Source organism: Scyliorhinus canicula, chromosome 15 (genome assembly GCF_902713615.1).
Source record: "Scyliorhinus canicula chromosome 15, sScyCan1.1, whole genome shotgun sequence".
NCBI classification, from domain to species: domain Eukaryota; kingdom Metazoa; phylum Chordata; class Chondrichthyes; order Carcharhiniformes; family Scyliorhinidae; genus Scyliorhinus; species Scyliorhinus canicula.
This window is the reverse complement of record NC_052160.1, coordinates 36,988,581-37,010,224: the sequence shown is the minus strand read 5'-3', so window position 1 is coordinate 37,010,224 and position 21,644 is coordinate 36,988,581. Positions and strand designations below refer to the sequence as shown.

The 21,644-nt window shown below is 44.7% G+C and overlaps 1 protein-coding gene across 1 annotated transcript in view; it reads right to left on the bottom strand.

Moving 5' to 3' along the window:
* myo15aa (myosin XVAa) overlaps nucleotides 1-21,644 on the bottom strand; it is a 205,720-nt gene that overhangs the window by 91,123 nt on the left and 92,953 nt on the right. Inside the window, 12 exon segments of the mRNA XM_038821008.1 lie at nucleotides 5,011-5,178; nucleotides 6,986-7,050; nucleotides 7,749-7,872; nucleotides 13,137-13,228; nucleotides 13,464-13,576; nucleotides 14,024-14,215; nucleotides 14,988-15,060; nucleotides 16,070-16,248; nucleotides 17,406-17,641; nucleotides 19,449-19,544; nucleotides 19,653-19,783; nucleotides 20,401-20,482. Coding sequence (XP_038676936.1) covers nucleotides 5,011-5,178; nucleotides 6,986-7,050; nucleotides 7,749-7,872; nucleotides 13,137-13,228; nucleotides 13,464-13,576; nucleotides 14,024-14,215; nucleotides 14,988-15,060; nucleotides 16,070-16,248; nucleotides 17,406-17,641; nucleotides 19,449-19,544; nucleotides 19,653-19,783; nucleotides 20,401-20,482 — 1,551 coding nt within the window.

Below are 21,644 nucleotides of genomic sequence, written 5' to 3'. Positions count from 1 at the left end.
CCCCCCCCCCCACTCTTGCGCGGGAAAAGAAAATAGCCAGCAACGACCCGCGCTTCTCAGCCCCGCCCCCGCCCCCACCATCTCCCAGCGCGGGAAACCCGCAGAAAGCTCGTGCTTTCGCCCTGCCCGGCCCCGCCTCCTCCAGGGCCACTCCAATTGTCAGTCCCCCCCACCAGCTCCCCGAACTCCCCGTTTACCCCTCTGCCCGAACCCGTCCACCAGACCCCTACAGAAAAACCCATATAGAAAAGACAAATCGACATCACCCCACCCACCCTAAGGCCAAACCACATCTTACACTAAACCAAGCAAATACCAATACACTATTATACAGCATCACCCATCTTAGACCCTCAGTTTGAGTCCAATTTCTCGGCCTGCACAAAGGCCCACGCCTCCTCCGGGGACTCAAAATAATGGTGCCGATCCTTCTAGGTGACCCACAGATGCGTCGGCTACAACATGCCAAACTTCACTGGAATATGCTATTTTAACAGTCGTTTGGGAAGAAGTGCTGGAGCGTTTCAACAAAACAAGTAAGAAACTCCAAACCCCTGGTTTTGATGTATTTGAAGGTTATCTGCTGCTATCATCTTTACGTTCATTTGTTAAAGAACTTGGAGAAAATTCAGCCGTTCGATTGCACACTATGAATCAGAAGCAAAAGGTTTGTGTGAAGATATCACCTCAAGTTATTCTGATGCTTCTAAACGCATTGTTACAAGGAAATTTTCAGATGGAACAAGTGGTATTGCTTCTTTGAGAGGAGCTGACAAATTTAGGATAGAAGTTCTACATCAACTCTATGACTGCTTGATAATCCAGTTTCGCAAGAGGATTGACCCATATGAGCAGTTTGCGAAAAGGTTCAAATTCCTCTCAGAATTGGTGAACAATTCTGAAATTGATGAGGACAGTATTGAACTTATAATGTCGTATTACAAAGATGATATTGACCACAAATTAGTAAACGAGTGTTATCAGTTCAAAGAATATTTGCACCGTAGGAAATCCCAGAACACAGAAGAAAACACGCCATCTAAAATGCAACGCACAGAAGTTCTTCAGCTTATTTGTGAGCAACACCTAATTGAAGTGTTCCCCAATATTATTACTGCGCTTAAGCCGTACTTGACAATGCCTATCACGAGCTGTGAAGCAGAAAGGAATTTTTCAAAGCTATCCTTTATAAAGAACAAATTTCGGTCTACCATGACTGAAGAGCGGTTAAATTCTTTATGCATATTGTCTCTGGAAAATGACATTGCAAGGAAGCTCTCATATGACAAAACTGTAAGTGAATATGTTGCGAGAAAAAACAGAATAAAGAGTATTTTGTAAAATGCGCTTCATGTAGTATGTATTCTCAAAGTGTCTAAAATAAAACATTATATTGACTTTCGTCTTTTCTTTGTTTTATTTCATCATTCTATGATGCATCATGCATGTATATAACATTTCCCTAATTTTCATTCCCCCATAACTCAAAAACTATAAGGCATAGGAAAGTTTTATTCACACCAGTGACGTGGACATGTGAGATAATCCAGTACAGCAATTTTAATAAAAACCTGAGATGTAGTGGTTAAATTTTAAAAACATTTGTGGTGATCTGTCGTGGAACAACCCCATTGAAGAAGATAACAGTGGTTACCCAGACCTCGTTGCTGGTTGCGAAGGGGCCCTCCTAACAGTTCAAGCTTCAGGGCCCCAAAAATGTAGGTCCGCCACTGCTCTTAAGGCAAACTTTATTTTCTCGAGGCTGAGAAACCCAGCCATGTCGGTAACCCAAGTCTCTACACTCGGGGGCTTTGAGTCCCTCCACATTAATAAAATTAATCTCCGGGCTACTAGGGAGGCAAAGGCCAAGACGTCGGCCTCTTTCGCCCCCTGAACTCCCGGGTCTTCTGACACTCCAAAGATCGCTATCTCTGGACTCGGCACCACCCGTGTGTTAAGCACCTTGGACATTTTGTGCACAGTTTCAATCCAACTGTATTGGTTCGTATAATATCTGATAATCCTTGTGGTGGAGTGTTCCTTGTTCCCTCACTATCTCGTTTCAAGGGAAGATGAGCTGAGCCGGAGTGGGGAAAGGGGTGGAAGTTAGTGCTAATCAGTCTTGGGCCTTTCTTTGTTAGTTTTGGGTTTGAGAATCTGTGCTGTATTCCTTATTGGGCCAGGCAGTCCTCTTGTTATCCTGGAGAGGACTGGTTGTTTATGACTCTTCCTTCGGGTTGAGTTTGTCTTTTATCCTAGTATGGGTCTCTCTCTTTGGCCGTTTTTGATACTTTTGGAACAAATAGAGTATCTGCTCTGTTTTTGAACAGTTCGTAATGGAGTTGGTTTCCGTGGTTGGGAACTGGAGGTGAGGGTGGCCTTCTGTATCCTTCGTATGCCAGTGGTTTCCATGATCTGGTTGGGTGTCCCTTCCTTGAGGGGTTCTTCTCTCAGCTGGGTGAGTATGGTGCTGGTCCTGAGGACATCTTCTTGGATGTCGGGGGGAGGGGTCGGGAAACAGGCCCTCCCTCCCAGGACACCCATTCTGTAGGAGCCCTGATGGTTCTTCATACTCTGCTCTTGGGTCCCTCCAGGCTAAAGCCAGAGTGTTTTTCCTGCCTCTACTTGTGTAGGTGGGAGTAGTACCTTGCTTTGATTGGGACTAGGTTAGTGTATGCTCAGCAGGGTGTAGGTGTGGGGGGGGGGGGGGGGGGGGGGGTGGGAGATCCTAGGGCCATGTTCTCCTGAATTTTTTTGGATGGCGCTCAGGTAGACCAGGCCTGGCGCTGTGGTTGGGATCCTGTTGTCACTGTGGATTGGGGGGTGCCCTCCCTTGAGGCCATCTGTGGGGGGAACTTGGAGGCGCTGGGTTTGGCCTCCAGGTAGCTGGAGATTTTGGGAGGGGCTGAGTGCTATGCCTAGTAGATATTCTGCTTCTTATTCCCTGGGGTAGGAGTAATGTCCCCTTGTGGCCTGAATGGCTGGCTCTTCTCTTTGGTATCGGGCGGTTTCTCAAGAAGGTGGGGATCTGGATTGGTTACCGATTTCCTGTTATCCACATGATTTGTTTATGATGGTGCTAGTTCCTTCTTTATTTTGTGTGAGATGCCAGAGGAGTTTCTTCCATTGTGCCTCTCACCTTGCACTGGCTTTTATCCCGCATTACTTGAGTCACTTGAAGTTCTGCCTTGGCATGGGTGTTGGATGGTTGGGTCTCGGTGTTCTGGCTGATTAGGAACAGGTCCAACTTCAGCATTCGCTTCATGGTGGTGCTGACTATTTTCCCTGGGTGGTTGTGGTTGCTGGGATGGGTCCTTTGGTATGGGGGGGGGGCGGGGGAGTGGACCAGCCCTCCCTCATTTGGGGGGGGCAACTTGGTGGCACCTTTGTCCTCTATGGAGGACTCTCCCTGCTGACTGGGACTGAGGATATCCTGACTCAAATTTCAGGCCCTATGGTTATTCGATCGTTTCCCTTGGTGGGGTGTTGTTTGGTTGGTGGTTGGGCGGCTTATTCACATTTGGTCGCTGGGCATTTCACGTGTGCTATGGACCTGGGATCCGGTGGGTTGGCTCTGATAGCTCTGTCTGGTCTTTACTCTTTTTTCATGGGAGATCCTGGCTCTGAGAATAACTTGGACCTGTTGCTGCTGGTCCTCTTTCTAATTCTGTAGTCATATGACTGTTGTCTGTCCTGTCTAGGGCCTGGATGGGGGTTGGATTGTGTTGTGGGTTAAAAGTGTAAGTAATTCTCCCTTAGTGCTGGGGTACTTGTGAATTTTCATTTGTAGTGTTGGGTATGATGTATATGTGTGTTGTTGACTGTATCCTGCATTGACAATTTTTCGTTTTTTTCTTTTGCTTTGTTACGATATTTGTAAACGTCTAAAAATCCAATTAAAAAATATAGTTTTTTAAACTCCCCATAAAATGGCTGCATCAAGTATCGCTTAATGGGGACACATCCTCCGATTTTGCAGGCGTGGGAACAGTGGCGTTTTACGACAGAGAAAATGGCGTAAAATGGCTACCGATCCTCTGTTTGGCTGGGGGCTAGCGTCAAGGTAGCGTAGAGCACCCAGCTCTAGCTGCCGATACGGCCTGGAGAATTGCCAGGTCCGTAACCGCGCATGCGCACGGCGGTGGCCTGCAGTGGCCGCCCCGTGCAACATGGCGCCGGCGCTCGTGGACCCGGCTTGTGAAAAAGTGCTCCCCCTTTGGCTTGTTCGCGTGCCCTGGACTACCCCCCACAATGCCACCAGCCCCTGGCAAAGTCCCTCTGCCCACGGATCGGCCCTTCCCCCCACTGTGGCGGCGTGGACTGAGTCCCCAATTTGGTCCTGAACGGGGATTCTCCGGCCGATCGCCGAATGCGATTTCGGGATCGGCAACCAGAGAAACCCACCCCCGGTTTCAAACTCAGTAAACTATTCTGGTCCATAGTACTAACAGCTCTAGACTTAATTGAAACAAAAATGCACGGCACATAGAGGATGCAACAAACGTTCATATGCTGGTTGGTTAATAATTGCATAGATTGGGGATTGGTTCGCAAAATGAAGCTGTGAGGAAGTGCCTGGTTAACGGGGCTGGTTTAGCAAAACGGGGCTGGTTTAGCACAGTGGGCTAATCAGCTGGCTTGTAATGCAGAACAATGCCAGCACCACAGGTTCAATTCCCGTACCGGCCTCCCCGTACAGGCGCCGGAATGTGGCGACTAGGGGGTTTTCACAGTAACTTCATTGAAGCCTACTTGTGACAATAAGCGATTATTATTATTACTATTATTATTAAGTGGCATTATACGAATTCGAAGTTTATACGAGCTCCTGCCACAATGATTCTGGAAGTTTTGGAATCAGATCCTGGCGACATCTCGGTAATTCTGACTCATTATCGGTTTCCTCAAACCAGTGGTCTGAACTTGTGTGAAACACCCCGCCCTGGAATTCATCAACAGGCTATCGGCCCTAAGACGTGCAGTAAATTTCCCAGGCACAAATGCACTCACCTGACGGGGGAAGGCCACTTTTGGTTTGGGTGCTGTGACTGGGGCACTTTGGGTGCTGTTGGTGGCTTTCATGGCAGCGTTGGGGTGATGGCTCAGGCTGGAGTCTGGAAGGCTGGCACTTGTCATTTGCTGTTGGAGGGCCATGGCCTGCATGGTCATTTGCTGGGCCTATAAGTGGAAACAAGAGGAGGGGAAAAATAAAAATCACAGCGTCTGGTTCGAGCTGAAAAATGTTATCATCTGTTATCAATGTCTAACACAGTCCATGTTAAATGTTAAACAAAAATTGAGGGAAAATGCTGAAAAAACTCAGCAGGTCAGGCAGAATCTTTGGAGGGGGAATCTGACATTTCATGTTGATGGCCTTTTATAAGAGCTTGGAAAAGTTAAAAATGGTTTTAAGCAAATGAAAGGGAGAAGGGTGGAAAAAGAACAAATGGGAAGATATGGGATAGGCTGGAGGACAGGAGAGATTAAATGGTGAAAGTGCTGGTGCTGGGCCAAAGTGTGTGGTGATGGGACAAGTAAAGAAACACACGATTTGTCTCGAGGAGCTGTGAATAGCAGAATAATGAACAACTGCTATTGGTGGACAAAAACAAGGGGAAAACTAGGTTAAAACTGCAAAGAAAAAAGAAATTATGGCCTCAATATTGAGCCCTGAAGGCAGTAGAGTGCCAAATCGAAAGCTGAGGTGCTGTTTCTTGAATTTTTAAAAAATAAATTTTGAGTACCCAATTGGAATGTGGGGAGGGAGGAGGTCAAAGGGCTGGTGTTAGATCACCTGCGCTTGCATGGAAAGGTACCATAAGAAGGGAGATGGTGATGAGGGAGATTGAAGCAGGGACCTAGATGTCACAGGGGCTCACTGAAAAGGAAGGGAAGATATGTTTAGTGGTGGTCGCTGTCGTATTAGGTACACTGGTATAACACTGGCTGCAATTGGATGCAGCATAGATCAAAAAGATACTCCAGACCTTGAAGTTAGTTCAATCAGGTTTATTGAACTAATGGCACAGTTAGCACAGTTCTCTGTGAGTTCGACTCTCTGGTAACGTGTGGTTACTCTGTCTGATTGAACCAGACTAGTTCTCAGCCACGTGGTGGAGGTGTGAGATTGTAACAACACCCTTGACTGACTCTCTAGATGTTCATCAGTGGAAAAGGCGGAGTGTGAGTGCCTCATGTCTTTTATAGTCAGATCCCACCCTTGAGCGTCCTGCCTGCTTATTGGTCATGTCCTGTTCTCTGTGTCCATTAGCTGCTTGTCTGTATATCATTATGTGTGCGCGTGTGCCTGCATATCATGACAGTCGCTTCCCTCACCTTTTTCTCCGGTACATTGATAACCGTATCGGTGCCATTTCCTACTCTCGCCCTAAACTGGAAAATTTCACTGACTTTGTTTCTAATATCCACCCTTCTTAAACTTTCACATGGTCTATCTAGAACTCTTCCCTTCCTCGGCTCTTCATTCTCCATATCTGGGGATAGGCTATCAAAAAATACAGTATTCATTATAAACTCACTGACTCCCACAGCTACTGTATCTCACCTACACTTTCATGAAATGAAAATCTTTCCAACACCTTTCTTCCTGTAAGGACTCCAATCTATTCTCCCAGTTTCTCAGTCTCTGTCACATTTGTTCTGATGATGAAACATTCCAAAATAGTACTTCTGACAGGTTTCCTTTTTTCTCAACCAAGGATTCTCCCACACTGTGGCTAGCCTGGCCTATGACCATTTCAGTCCCATTTCCTGCACTTCAGTTCTTACCCTTTCCCCTCCCTCCCAGAACCGCAATATCATTCCCCTTATACTCACTTTCCACTTCACTAGCCTCCATTTTCATGGATCGTCCTTCGCTAATTCAGGCACCTTCAACATGAGGTCACCGCCAAACACATCTTCCCATCTACTCCCCTTTCAGCATTCTTTATAAATCACTCAATGTTACCACACCAGAACTCACCAGGAGGTAGGCTTGCTTGTTTATGAAATCTTGCTGCTGGGCATTCAGTTGAGAAGGGTCATAGTCTGGAGAAAAACATGAAGAACAAAATGACCATTAAATTCTAATCAACGGGGCGGCACGGTGGCGCAGTGATTAGCACTGCTGCCTCGCGATGTCGAGGACCGGGGTCCCATCATGGCCCCAGACCACCGTTCGTGTGGAGTTTGCACATTCTCTCCATGCCTGCCTGGGTCTCACCCCCACAACCCAAAGATGTGTAGGGTAGGTGGATTGGCCACGTTAAATTGGCCCTTAATTGGGATAACTAACTGACTAAACAAATCAATCAATCGATAAATATATAGATTCTAATCAACAACCCTTTCTCTAGACCTGAATTTTTTTTTGCATTTTCTTGACCTCCCTTTTTATCCAGGTATTCTTAACAACTGGGAATAGAAATGGACCTGGGAATAGGAATGCTGCTGAGAATAGGTCTGAATATCAGAACAGGAATGCAAAAGGGGGCAGTTCTCTTTTAAGTGCCTGTGGTCCTCAATAAAGAGCTTTGGGTCTTTTTCCGTTCATCCCTTTGTCCTAATGGAAAGTAATGGGATTCACTGATGGCTGACAAAAGCTGTCAGGTCAACAGTAAAGTGAGTTAGTACTATTTACAGGAAATAAAAGTCACTTGACCCCGACCACAATGAACTAACTGGACCACAAATAATTTTTGCCAGAGAGGAGAAAGCTTGTATCAAAGAGCCCCACAAATACTGACCTTGATGTGCTCCAGGGATTTCCACGGATTTCACAGGGTTCAGTGGAGCATCGTCTCCATTGCCTGCTCCCACTTTTCCACCTCCCTTCATTCGGGCTGACACTAAGGAGGATCGTTCCAAATCCTTCAAATGGGAGGGAGAAAAAATTGCTTTAAATCAAAACATGCCACTCGATGAAACCCACTGCTTAACTAATTGCAGAATTAACAAATTCCATAAGCAATGTTATTTAAAGCCCAGCAATTTAACTAACATTAAAAAAACCTCTACTCAAAGCAGCAACTGAATGAAACCCCAACAAAACGTTTTCCATCGCTTAACAAAAGGCCATTGGTTAATAAAACCCCACAGGATAACCATGCCCACAGCTTAACAAAACGGTACTAGTGGAATCCCACACCACAAGCTTATTAACCCAATTGGCTAGTAAGTCCCCACATCATATCAAAACTTCATTACTTAAGGAAACCCCACTAAGTTGATGAAACTTCACAACATAACAAAACCCCACTAGTTAATGAAACCACACACTCATCAAGACATGAATAGAAGCTTCGTTGAGGGGTGATGACACCTTTCACCTTAAAGAAGCCTCCTTGCTTGGCTATGTCCTCCACTAATTGGCCTATCAAGATCATCGCTGTATGTCTCACCTTGGCCTGATCACTCACTCCTCTGGCACTTCCTCCTCTTTTGAGCATCTCACATTGTGTATTCTAGCCCTTTCACCTCATTCCAGATCATTATTCTCCAACACCCCTAAGTATAATAAAAACGTTCTCACCAAGGTACCTCCACTGCTTTCTTCCCTCAGCGTCTGCACCGAATGGCTTCTCATCCATGGTGATTTCAAACTCCATTTCAACTCATCATGCTCACCCTCCTCGGAGCTCACTGCCCCCACATCTCATCCCCAATTCTCTCCCTTCATGTAAACTCCCCAACCCATATTCCACAACTTTCCCCATGATCTTTCAATTTCATATAATCTTGCAGTCCTATCCTATCAATCATGAATAAGGCCATCTCTGATCATGGCTTTTGTACCATTCTTCACCCACATCTCCTTCCATGACCACCTTACCTCCCTCTGTATCCATCCCTGGAAAGAACTATCCCAATTCATCTACAACTGCTCAAAGTGCCCTGCTATAGCCTCCTAAGTAATAGATTCCAGTAATTTCCCTTTGTTCCTTCCTCCAGTATAATCAAATTCTTTAGTGTGCGTTTGCTGTAAAAAATGAGATTTTTGAAATCACTTACAGCCTGAGAGAGCTACAGTGTGAAGAATAAACAAAAGTTATAATTTGTGGGCATTGCTTAGCAGCCTGAGATTCTTATAAGGTAAAAAGATTTAAAGTTTTAATTTTGGTCATTTGGAGACAGGATCTCAGAGAGTGAACATCTCGCAACTCTGCCGGAAGAAAGACTGAACAGGACAGGAGCTGCAAAGAGGCAGGCTTCCTAAAGTACAGGATATAATCCAGATAACCAGGGAGTTTGGACAGGGAGAGTGTCCAATATCTGGAGTTAATGTTAGGATACCGGATAATAATCACAAATAGTTTTATTTAATTTGTAAAATTGTGAGGAAAGGATACTTCACCGCAGGAGTAATAACCCTGACCAATAGGTTTCTTTTATGTTGAAACAACCTTTAATTTAAATGCAAAATTCACCACAATAACATCAAAGAAAATAGTATTATAATTATCCATTCAGCAGTTCTTAAATACAAGGAGAAACCTAAACTTACTATCTATACCTGCTACTAACTCCAATTAAGCAACCCAATACAGTTCAAAACCACTTATAAATAAAGTTTACAAACAGATTACTTGCATAGTTGTGCAGAGACCTTTGGAGAGAGAGAACTTTTCGGGAGTAGAACTAGTGCACTTCTGCTCAACCTAGCATTTGGAAAAAAACTGCCGTTTGACTTTAAATCCTTTTGTCTTGTCAGACTCAAGTCCTATGGCAAACTGCAAAACTGCAGACTGACATGGCTCCTCCCATTAATTACATCATGTTTCCCACTAAGATGTCACATGACCGGCTTAACTATGGCTAAATGCAACCCCTTATAAATTATCTACTCTTTGGGGATTCTCCAGCGATCATACTAATGGTTCATTAGTCAAGGAAGTGGTTGTAATTAATCATGTAACCAAAAAAGTGGTTTTAATTAATCATGACCTCACCTTTTACGACTCCTTAATTACAGCTAAAACAGACATACTGCCTGTCTTTATTTTAAACCAAGGATTTTTAGTAACATTACTGCCATAAATATGAAATATATCTATTTCCACATTCAACACATTAAGTGAACTGAGACCAAGGTATTGCTCAGAAGAATTATTTTTTTCTTAATTTAAAGTATCCAATTCTTTCATTCCAATTAAGGGGCAATTTAGCTTGACCAATTCACCTACCCTGCACATCTTTTTCGGTTGTGGGGGTAAGACCCACGTGGACGGGGGAGAATGTGCAAACTCCATACAGATAGTGACCCAGGGCCGGGATTGAACTGGAGTCCTCGGTGCCGTGGGGCAACAGTGCTCTGACCACTGCGTCACCGTGCAGTCTGTTCAGAAGAATTCAAGGAAGAGTTTAAAAAATGTTCCAAGTTAAAGAGACAATTGTAGTAAGTAGATTTAAAGTGGGACAGCAGACTTCACAAGCAGATGAAACATTTGATGTCATGTTAATACAGTCTGGGAGTTAAGAGTTAAAGCAATTGTGAGCAATTTGCACAACAATCAAGACAAAGAAAACCTAAAGGGATTGGTGTGAAAACCTGGACTGGATTCACTGCTAAAAGTGGAACAGAAACCATGCTTTTTCTGAATGCATCACCCCTGGCCAGAGGCCTGGGCTCTAGACCACCTGGGTGATGGTGAGATGGCATGGCGGAAGTCATGATGTCTTGTGCTTCGATTGTCGGAATCCATGAGAGATACCGAAGAGTGCTTGTTAATCCTTCTTTATTCTTGGCTTTTGCTTTCTTCATCTGACCGGGAAGATGTCCTTATCCTGATGTGTTTATGCAGCTCATCTTTTAACCTGAACATTACTCCCTGTTGATCATGTTGTTGTTTTCTTTTTTTTAATTTTAAGAGTACCCAATTATTTTTCCCAATTAAGGGGTTAGCGTGGCCAATTCCCCCACCCTGCACATCTTTTCGGATTATTGGGCTGAGACATGGTGAGAATGTCCACATGTACTGTGCCCCGGGGTTGGGATCGAACCCAGGTCCTCAGCGCCGTTTGGCCGCAGTGCTAACCACTGCGCCACCATGCTGCCTTTTGTTATTTTCTTAATGCTGCCTTTTTCCTACAGGGGACTGTGAAATATGGTCTGTATCATTGGTTTCCTGATTTAGCAAATAAAAAATGAGATTTGTGCAAAGTTTCTCTCCTAATTGCACTTATATCTGATAGCGCGTTAGAGCCCCGTCTCATTTAAAAGGAAGAGTAGTGGAGCCGCAGCTGGGAGAGGGAAGGAAGGTCGGGCCCGTAGGGTTAGTTTGCACTTGCTGTTTTTGAGGATAGAATTGACAGTGCAGAAGGAGGCCATTTGGCCCATTGAGTCTGCATCGGTCCTTTGAAAGGGCACTCCACTTAAGCCCACCCCATCCCGGTAACCCAGTAAGCCTACCTAATCTTTTTTGGACACTAAGGACAATTTACCATGGCCAAGCTACCTAACGTGCACATCTTTGGACTGTGGGAGGAAACCGGAACACACCGGCGGAAACCCTCGCAGTCACGGGGAGAACGTGCAGACTCCGCACAGACAGTGTCCCCAGCCGGGAATCGAACCTGGGACCCTGGAGCTGTGAAGCAACTGTGCTAACCACTGTGCTACCGTGAGGATATTCCCCCCCGGTTAGAGCTAATCTGTTTTGGGTTTTTCTTTTTACTTTTGGATTTGAATTTATGTTTGTCTGTATTAGAGTATGTTGAAGTGGGATTGGTATTCGTGTGGGAGGATTGGACGTGAGTGTGGCCCTGGATATCCTTGTGGTTACTGTGAGTGGGTTGAGTGCCCCGTCCAAATTTAAAATCGGGGCGAGCATTGTGCGGCTCCTGGTTCAGGTCTTGTGCGGTGGAATGGGAGGGGGTTGTTGGGTGGTGGGTGGAGGAGGACCGGTCCTCCCTCCCAGGATGCCCTATTGATGGGTGCCTTGACGGTTCTTCTTCTCTGGGACTGGGATCCCCTCCTGGCTAGGATTAGAGTGGTTATCCTTTCCCTCCTTGTGTGAGTGGGGGTGAAATGAAAAATGAAAATCGCTTATTGTCACAAGTAGGCTTCAATGAAGTTACTGTGAAAAGCCCCTAGTCGCCACATTCCGGCGCCTGGCCGGGGAGGCTGGTACGGGAATCGAACCGTGCTGCTGGCCTGCTTGGTCTGCTTTAAAAGCCAGCGATTTACCCTGGTGAGCTAAACCAGCCCTGGGTGGGGTTGGGTGGGTGCAGAATCGGCAGGGTGTGGGTTTTGGGATTGTGTGGGAGGTCCTGGGGACATAAATTTCTGTGTTTTCTTTTTGGGTGGTTCTGGGCTAGGGAAGGCCTGGTCCTGTTTTTTGCGTATGGTATTGTCTTGTAACTTTGTTGTGCCAATTTCTAAAACGTAAAATCCCAATAAATATACTTAAAAAAAAGAATAGTGCGGCGCTGGAAATCTGAAATCTGGAGTCTATTACTATATAAATAAACAAACGTCCTTCAGAATACTGATCAAACCTGATCACCTTGGTGGTTGCCACTCTTCTATCTCCATGATTCCACTGCCTCAAGAACTGCCACACTCTCCTGCTCTACAGATGTGGGTGTTGTGTACAGGAGTAACAAAGTAGAGGTGAATTTCCACAGGGATTGGCCACTTAACCAGGATAATGCCAGCTGAGGATCCATAGAAACTCCAGTAATAGAGCACACAGCGAAAGAAAATGTCCCAACCCCCAAAATATTAATTTTAAGATCAGAGTTAGACACAGTGGACAGTCGTCAGTGCTCTTTGTGCGATAAGCCTCCATGGTTCTGAGCTCCCAACATCAATTATTTTGACCGGTACTTACCCCTCTAACCCGCGGTCCTATTTGCATCACATATTCATTCAGCTCTTTTTTCACAGGTGTAACTTATTCAATTTTGCTCAGAGTCCGATCCATTCAACCCCTAATCTTCAGGATAAAATTCTTTCTAATCTTGAATCTTGTTAGAGGATTCTTAATTTTCTCTAACACTAGGACCTTAACCGAGTTCTGGAATCTTCCTTTTTCCTCATCTTTGAATTCTCAACAATGCAGCACTGTCTTTTGGAGGGATGCATCTTATCTTACTGACACATTTCCTTTTAGAACATGCCTGAATTTCCATACCCCATTTTCATACGATAAAACAGGATCAAACAGGCTATCAAGATAGTGATCGAGTCCTTTTTGAGAGCGATGTTCATTGAAGGCACTGGAATCTACCAAAAACACAAAGACAAAAAGTCCAAAAGGAATCACAAGTATAATAATAGCCAGGAGCAGGAATTGCCTCAAGTAAGAATCACCAGGAACAGGAATCGCCACGCGTAAAAGTTCAAACTTTTATCCATGAAATTTCGGAAAATTATTAATGCTTCAGTTTCAGCTTTGAGGTAGCAACTTCTCAAAAATTTCGCGACTCTCAATCGAATAACTCGCAGTAAACAATCTCACCTGGTCTAACGGATCCTGAAAGGTGTCCGGTTGAGCTTGGCATTAAGATGGGGGCCTGTGTGACGGGAGGGGAGGGAATATCGTCATCTGAGTCGAAACCATGGCCAAAGACACTGCTCGGGAACAAAGACAAGTTACTAATGAGGCATCTGGCAAAACTACCCAGCTCCAGCTGGCAATCAGGTAGCCTGGCTTCCCAAGGGGTGTGGAATCTTTGGGAACCTCATTATCGTAAAGAGCTCTGGAACCATTCAGGGTCACTCTGCAAATCGCCTGATTTCCTTTACAGCCAGGCAGCCCTGTCAGTGGGCACTGCTTACTTATTGACACATTACAATATCAGTCCTAATGCTGCCTGGCTAGTTACCCAAAGACAGATCATAGAACTCAGCACAGATAGTCAATCTGCTGAAGTCTCAAAGTTTCCAATTCTGAAGTCATTAAACTGAATGGACAGAAAATGTGTTACCAGGAATAGAGCACCGTGCAGGTGAATGCCAGCATCAAGGAGGCTAAATCCCACCCATAACCCCAGAACAAACAGAGCCATGGATACCTACACATTTCTGTTCTTCTGGTTTCTTGTCTTTTCCTCAGAGGAAATGATGAAGTAGGATTTCTGCCTTGGGAAATCTGTCATGAGTTCCAGGTCGGATATGAGGTCCATTGGGTAGTCATGGCCTCCTAGCTCGGCCCATTCACCGTTACTCTTTCTTGCCACTGACCATCCTCGCCAGCCTTCTGTCACACCCCTAGAATAACACTTAGCATTATTACTTGAGTGTGCGCACATGGGTGATGGGTGCGTGCGTGTTTCTTTATATCTATGTGTGTGTAATTGTTTGTGACGGCATTTACAGGTGTACGTATATCTGTCTATTAATGCCTGTTTCTGTGCGTTGTGTGTACTGTGCGTGTTTCTCTGAATGCGTCTGACTGTGTTTCTCCACATGTTTTTAGGTGTGTGTTTTGAAAAATGAATTCATTCATGGGATGTGGGCAACACTGGCCAGGCCAGCATTTGTTGCCTATCCCTAATTGCCCTTGCTGGGGCCATTTCAGAGGGCAGTCAACCACATTGCTGTGGGTCTGGATTCACATGTAGACCAGACTAGGGAAGGAAGGCAGATTTCCTTCCCTATGTGGGATTAGTGAACCAGATGGTTTATTTCATGACTTTATAGTCCAGATTCTATTAACTGAATTGAAATTTCACCAGCTGCGGTGATGGGATTTGAACCCATGACCCACAGATCATTAGCGTGGGCGTCAGGATTACTAGTCCAGTGACATTAGCACTGCGCCACCACCTTTACTCAATTTTATTCATTTTGACCCAGTTTCCTGTCACTCTCCTGCACGCTCCCTGTACCATGGCTCATTTATTCACTAACCATGTTTGCCTGTGAGTAGCTGCATGCCAGTTTCGTCAAGGGCTACTTGGGGCACCGTTACAGAATATAAATCCTACGTCAGCAAAATTTCACCATCAGCAGCTGCCCTGCAACCTCCTTCTTACATTACCTGTGTCGCAGAATGTCTTGTCCCAGCTCCTCTCCTGTGGTCCAGGAATTCACTGGGCACAGGAAACTCACACCTTCAGACACAAGATAAAGGGAGTTATTTACTTCACTGTCATTTGTGTTCAAATTTATTTAAGTCAGATAGCAGTTCAGAATAATGAGAGGTTTGGATATGATAAAGTGTTTTCACTGGTCAGTGCGTAGGTAGCTAGGCTTTACTCAATTTAAAATCATTACCAATAGATTTGAGAGAGGTTATTAAAAAAACATTTTGAAACACAGGATGGTTAAGATTTGACAGTGCCAGCTGTCCGTGGAGCGCCTGGGAAATACCTGATCAGAGAGGGAAATATTTATTCAATGCTTTGACGTAAGAGTTCAGGAAACAACAAATGTTTCAAATAATTATCTGGCACATTTGAGAAGAATATTGGATAATCCAAGAATTGAGCACAAGAATTGGATTAGACTGGTTGGGGTATTAAAAGGTATATGGAGTGAGAGGGAGGGCTGGATTCAACTGACTGGGAAATTAAAGGGTTTGGGGAGTGTGAGAAGAGGTAGATTAGATTGAATGGGTAATAAAAGCTCCAGGGAGTGTGCAGGAGAGTGTTAATAAACTGGGTGAGATTTCAAAATGTACAGTGAATGAGGGGGAGAGTGTTGTTACACTGCATGTACTATTCTATTATTCGGGGATTCAGAGGGGGATTGTGATTAAACTGGGTGGCTCAAGTGACGAAAAGCACTAGCATAGACATGACGGGCAGAGTGGCCTATCACTCTGCCGGAACTTTCTATAACTCTGTTGCAGCGTTGAACAGCTGCTGATGCCTTATCATCACCACACACATGTTGATCAAGGATTCTGACTTTGTAACCAGAGAGGTTGTTTGAGGGAGAAGGGAGTGGTAGGGAACAGGTTATCCCCGGAGGTGGGGATCTAAACTCGGAGAGCTGGATTTGCAAATTTGTTTTCCCCAAACAAGTTCAATCCCAATTTAACTCTGTTGTTTAATTCCTGTGCAAGGAGCGCTGGACAAGATCAAATGAGCCCATATGATTGGGAGGATATGTGCTCACCATCAAAGCAGGAGACTTCCAATGCAATGTTTCCTTTCCTCTCATTGCCTGTCCACTCCAGCAGACATGGTGGGTAGCTTCTGGCTCCCTCAGGGCCGTACTTGGCCTTTCGCATTGCCTGCAGAAGCTTATGTTGACACACAGACTTAAACCCATTGTAAGCGTGATCCGACACAAACCTGTTGGAGGAAGAGGAGGAGAATGTTGTACGGGCATGGTTCATTTTTAACCTCCCACCATTAGTTATAATCTTTCTGCTTCCCCATATCTCGGCCAACTGCACTCGAGGGTGATTCCCGAGTATGCCTGATTATAGTGGAACAGGATGAAACATCAGGCTGCACTCAATCTCCAGCTCCTGCACATGTTGTTCAAGTTATCCCGGTATTGGGAGGGTGGGGAGTATGCATGGAAGAGAATTGGTGAGAGAGAGTCATTGGAGGAAGGGGTGATGGGAGGGGGGTGGTGTGGAGGGTGGTGGCTGATCGGGAGGTGATTTTCCTCCCTACCCAGTCACTGCTTGAACTAAGTGCTATTTCCTTACCCGTATAATGATAAATACATTTCCTTTATCGCAACCTAATGGTAATGCTTCCACCTTCATAACCACTACAAAGAAAAATCACATGGTAAGCTGCATGGAGCTGGAATATGGGCAGCACGGTAGCATAGTGGTTAGCACAATTGTTTCACAGCTCCAGGATCCCAGGTTCAATTCCGGCTTGGGTCACTGTCTGTGCGGAGTCTGCACGTTCTCCCCGTGTGTGCGTGGGTTTCCTCCGGGTGCTCCGGTTTCCTCCCGGAGTCCAAAGATGTGCAGCTTAGGTGGATTGGCCATGATAAATTGCCCTTAGTGTCCAAAATTGCCCTTAGTGTTGGGTGGGGTTACTGGGTTATGGGGATAGGGTGGAGGTGTTGACCTTGGGTAGGGTGCTCTTTCCAAGAGCCGGTGCAGACTCGATGGGCCGAATGGCCTCCTTCCGCACTGTAGATTCTATGATATAGCAGCAATGGTCTCTGCTCTACCCCTGGGTCTTGCTACTTGTGAACTGGATATTGGTCAAATGAAGGCTTGCTCGATGTCATGGGGGCTGTGGAGTCTGTTCTACTAAAATTGTTCTTGATGCTGAACCCAAGTAAAATATCTGGCATAAGCCTAAAAATTTTAACAATTTTAAAAAGGAAAACAGAAGGCTTAACAAAATCAAAAATATGGCAGGATCATGCTACAGATTTGAACATGTTTCATGCAAAGCCCTTGCCCAATGCTCACAGCCCGGACCCTACCATCACCACTCCCTCACTGCCCTCCCTACCTTTTTGACATTATACTCACTTCAGCAGGTACTTTTCCATCTTGGAAGAGGGAGCAAAACAACTGAGGCAGGTAGCCAATAAGAGCCAGCCTCTTTCTGCATTTTTATCATTGGGATTTCTCCACACTTGATTGGCTAGTTGAGCAAGGATTTCGTCTCGCAGACTAAGGTTAGCCAGCCCGATCTGGACTATGTAATCACCAAAGAGGACTTCTTGAGCCCCATTGAGTTGGGGATCGCCCATGAATCTCATTATCTGTAAGAGAAACATTGTCAGCTTCTTGCAGTGGAGGAGAAATGAAAAGGCAAAAAGCAGATACCGTGAGGCATCTCACTTGTGGTGATCTTTGTGAGGAGTTTCCAGGATGGAAGGTGTAGTGATCACAAAAACATCAAAAGCTTTTTTGAAGAACTAAACTCATTTTATTAACACTACTAAATTTGAGTTTGACACTTATTCTGAATAGCAAACATACATGTAAAAATTAAACTACAGTCACTAACACTATCTCTATCTACTAATTATAACTATTATATCTTAACTAACTCTGCAATACACTATGAATCTTATCTTCGTCAACTCCAGTCTAATCACCTTCCCTTAGTTTAAGAGCCAGTGCAATTTATAGTACTGTCCCTTAGCTCCCTCTAGTGGCTGGGCTTACCATAACATTAACTCTTCACATGCTGTACATTTGTACAATGTCACATCACTCACTGGTGTTTTCTCTGCTCCCCTCAGAAACTCCTATCCTCTCTCTGGACTAGTTGAATGAATGCCACCTCCTTCTAATCCCTAAACCAGGCAGGAGCTCAGTCCGTGGGTTCAGAAGATTAGTTGAATACGGAAATCTGATCTTGTTCTTACTTGTCAGTCATACACCCACACGCACATACATACATACATATTTACAAGTGTACTCAAATGCACACGCACGCAACCATGTGCAGACGCATAAATACTCACAGATGCAGTCACACACACAATTTCCAACTAGAAATGTTGATTTCTGTCGTCACACATGTGCACATACAACACATACACAGACAATCTCACACAATTGCATGCAGGTTAGCAATTAAAGGGAGCATTGACCTTTCACCTCCTTCGTCCAGGAATACCAAGCCGATTAAAACACAATAATCAGCATTCTAGCCAAGACCATTAGAGTAGGGATTTAATCTGGGATTTACACAGCTCACTACTACATCTGGCCACTGAGAGGAGCTCTGCTAACGTGTTTCACCTCAAACTTTGAATCTGTTCCTCTTGTGTTCTAGGGTGAGATTTCGAAAGGAGGAATATTTACTTCTGGAGACCACGTTTTGGCATCAAGCATTCCCATATCATGTGGATCATAGACTATTCTACCCAAATAATTTACCTTAACACTAACTTGTGAGTATTGTTTTACTGCACTTCCCACTTAAACTATCTTCATCACCTCTCTCGGCAAGGCTGTCAATTTTGTATCAATCAATTCTGAAATGGGAAAATTCTGAGCCTTGATTTCACATGGAAACAAGGTGGAATCCTCCCAAACTGAACCTGCTTAAAAGCTGAGGGTTGTGAAACACATTCTATGCAATGCGTAGATCCTTGAATGATTCCCGTACCAGCCTCCCCGAACAGGCGCTGGAATGTGGCGACTAGGGGCTTTTCACAGTAACTTCATTTGAAGCCTACTTGTGACAATAAGCGATTTTCACTTCATTTTCATTCATGATATCTAGAGTGAGTTCAGACTAAACTCTAATCAAGAGTTTCGGGTAGCATGTGTTGTGAGCCCATAGAAATAAAACTGAGGATTGGGGCAGGAGGGAAGTCCTCAGGAAGTGCCTGCACTTCCCCGAATTGCTGCTGCAGCCATTTGTGAGAATAAATGAGGTGGGGCAGCTCATAACGGCGGAGGGAAACTTGGGAGGAAACTCACCCCCAGTTGTTTCAGAGCAGCATAAGGAGGGGCCCGGGAGTAGGTCCCTCAGTCACACTCTGGGATGCTGCCAGAGTACCGTGTGGTTACATTACACAGTTTGCTATTGGTCAGTCCAATGAACCTTACCAGCTTGAAGACCATAACAGCTTCTTCCTTAATATCCTCTTCTGATTGGGTCAGTGCTTGATCCAGCGGGGTGGTCAACATACCAAATAAGTGTTTCTGCAGAATCAAAGACATCAACAATAGCATCAGAAGGAACACCCTCTGTTCTCTCCTCCAAATCATTTATGTGCTGTATAAACAGGAGAGGGTCCCACACAGGTTTACCTTGAAGTTAGCCCGTACAAAGTTGGAGAAAGGATAGTTGTTGATATCGAGAGCCATTATCAGCTGTTCCTCTGATTGCACTTTTGGAGTTTCAATCTGGATAATGTAATCGCTGTGGTTTTCTTTAAGAGCTGCAAGAAAACAAATAACATTTAGACATCAATAGGTTTCTCAGTATTTTCTACATACTTGACTTGGTTAGCAAATGGGGGCTATATTTCATGGATTCTGGATAATAAACAACAAATACCACAACCCTTGGAGAGCAAAGCATGGAGTCAAAGCATCAGTCAGCAGCAATAAACCTTTTTCAAAAAATTTTGATTACCCAATTCTTTTTTTCCCAATTAAGGGGCAATTTAGCCCACCACCTACCCACCATCTTTTTGGGTTGTGGGGGTGATACCCACGCAGATATGGGGAGAATGTGCAAACTCCACATGGACAGTGACCCGGGGCCGGGATCGAACCCAGGGGTAAAGAGTACAACATGTTGTGACATTTAAGGTGGGATTTTCATGGAACTGCATCATTTCTAGATAGTGCTCCTGGATTATTTTGTTTGCAATCTTTACACTCTTGTCAGGTGCACAAATGAATTATTCACTGGTGTTAATATTCCAATACCAGGGCATTGATACACAGAGAGAGAGAAATAGTGCAAAAACACAGAAAACAGAAAAGGAAAAGAGAGAGAGAGGGAAAAATCAAAGTAGAAAATCACAGGTTAACCAGCGGAAACGCATACCTGCTGCGGCCTGGAGTAAGGATGCCAACTCAGCAGGAATGTCCAGGTGAGCCACATTCACCACTTCCCTCATTGTTTGTTCCTAATCAAAAGGATCATTGTTTTATTGTCAAATTTTCAGCAGACTAGCTTCCCAAATACAGCTGGAGTCTCAATCTAACTCCGCAATTATTTAACAGAGATACAAAGAAATGGAACACAATGAAACACAGCATATGAGTAATTTGAGACATGATGTCTGGTGAGTTTAGTGTATTTTAGAGAAATAGATGCCTTTGAACCCATGGTCCCAAAAGGTCTCCTTCACTTGGGGTTTCATTCAAACTCAATGACTGTGGTCTTTTTCCATTTAGCAATTCCTATATTCTTATCATAGAATTTACAGTACAGAAGGAGGCCATTTGTCCCATCGAGTCTGCACCGGCTCCTGGAAAGAGCACCCTACCCAAGGTCAACACCTCCACCCTATCCCCATAACCCAGTAACCCCACCCAACACTAAGGGCAATTTTGGACACTAAGGGCAATTTATTATGGCCAATCCACCTAACCTGCACATTTTGGACTGTGGGAGGAAACCGGAGCACCCGGAGGAAACCCACGCACACACGGGAGGATGTGCAGACTCCGCACAGACAGTTACCCAAGCCGGAATCGAACTTGGGACCCTGGAGCTGTGAAGCGCTTGTGCTATCCACAATGCTACCGTGCTGCCTCCACATGCAAACTCCACATGGACAGTGACCCAGGGCCGGAATCGAACCCAGGGGTAAAGAGTACAACATGTTGTGACATTTAAGGTGGGATTTTCATGGAACGGCATAATTTCCAGATAGTGCTCCTGGATTATTTTGTTTGCAATCTTTACACTCCTGTCAGGAGCACAAATGAATTATTCATTGGTGTTGATATTCCAATACCAGGGCATCGATACACATAGAATTTTTTTGGACTGTTTCAAAGATTAAGGGAACACATGAGATGTAGAGTACATGGATTTTCACAAGGCCATCAGACATTTCAAAGAATAAATGTCTTTTTTTTAAGCACATCTTACCATGCACACTGTTTTTCCCTTTTTGGGGAATAGAGGGGGAAGATTCCCAAACTAATTATGAGCCCGTTGAGCCATATTATGTCCTTCCATTGCCAACAAGTCATGTTGTTGAACCTAAGCCCAAAGCTTCTGGTCCACTATCACGGTGTTAAAATTCAAGCATATTGAACAAGAAGACTTGTGATGTG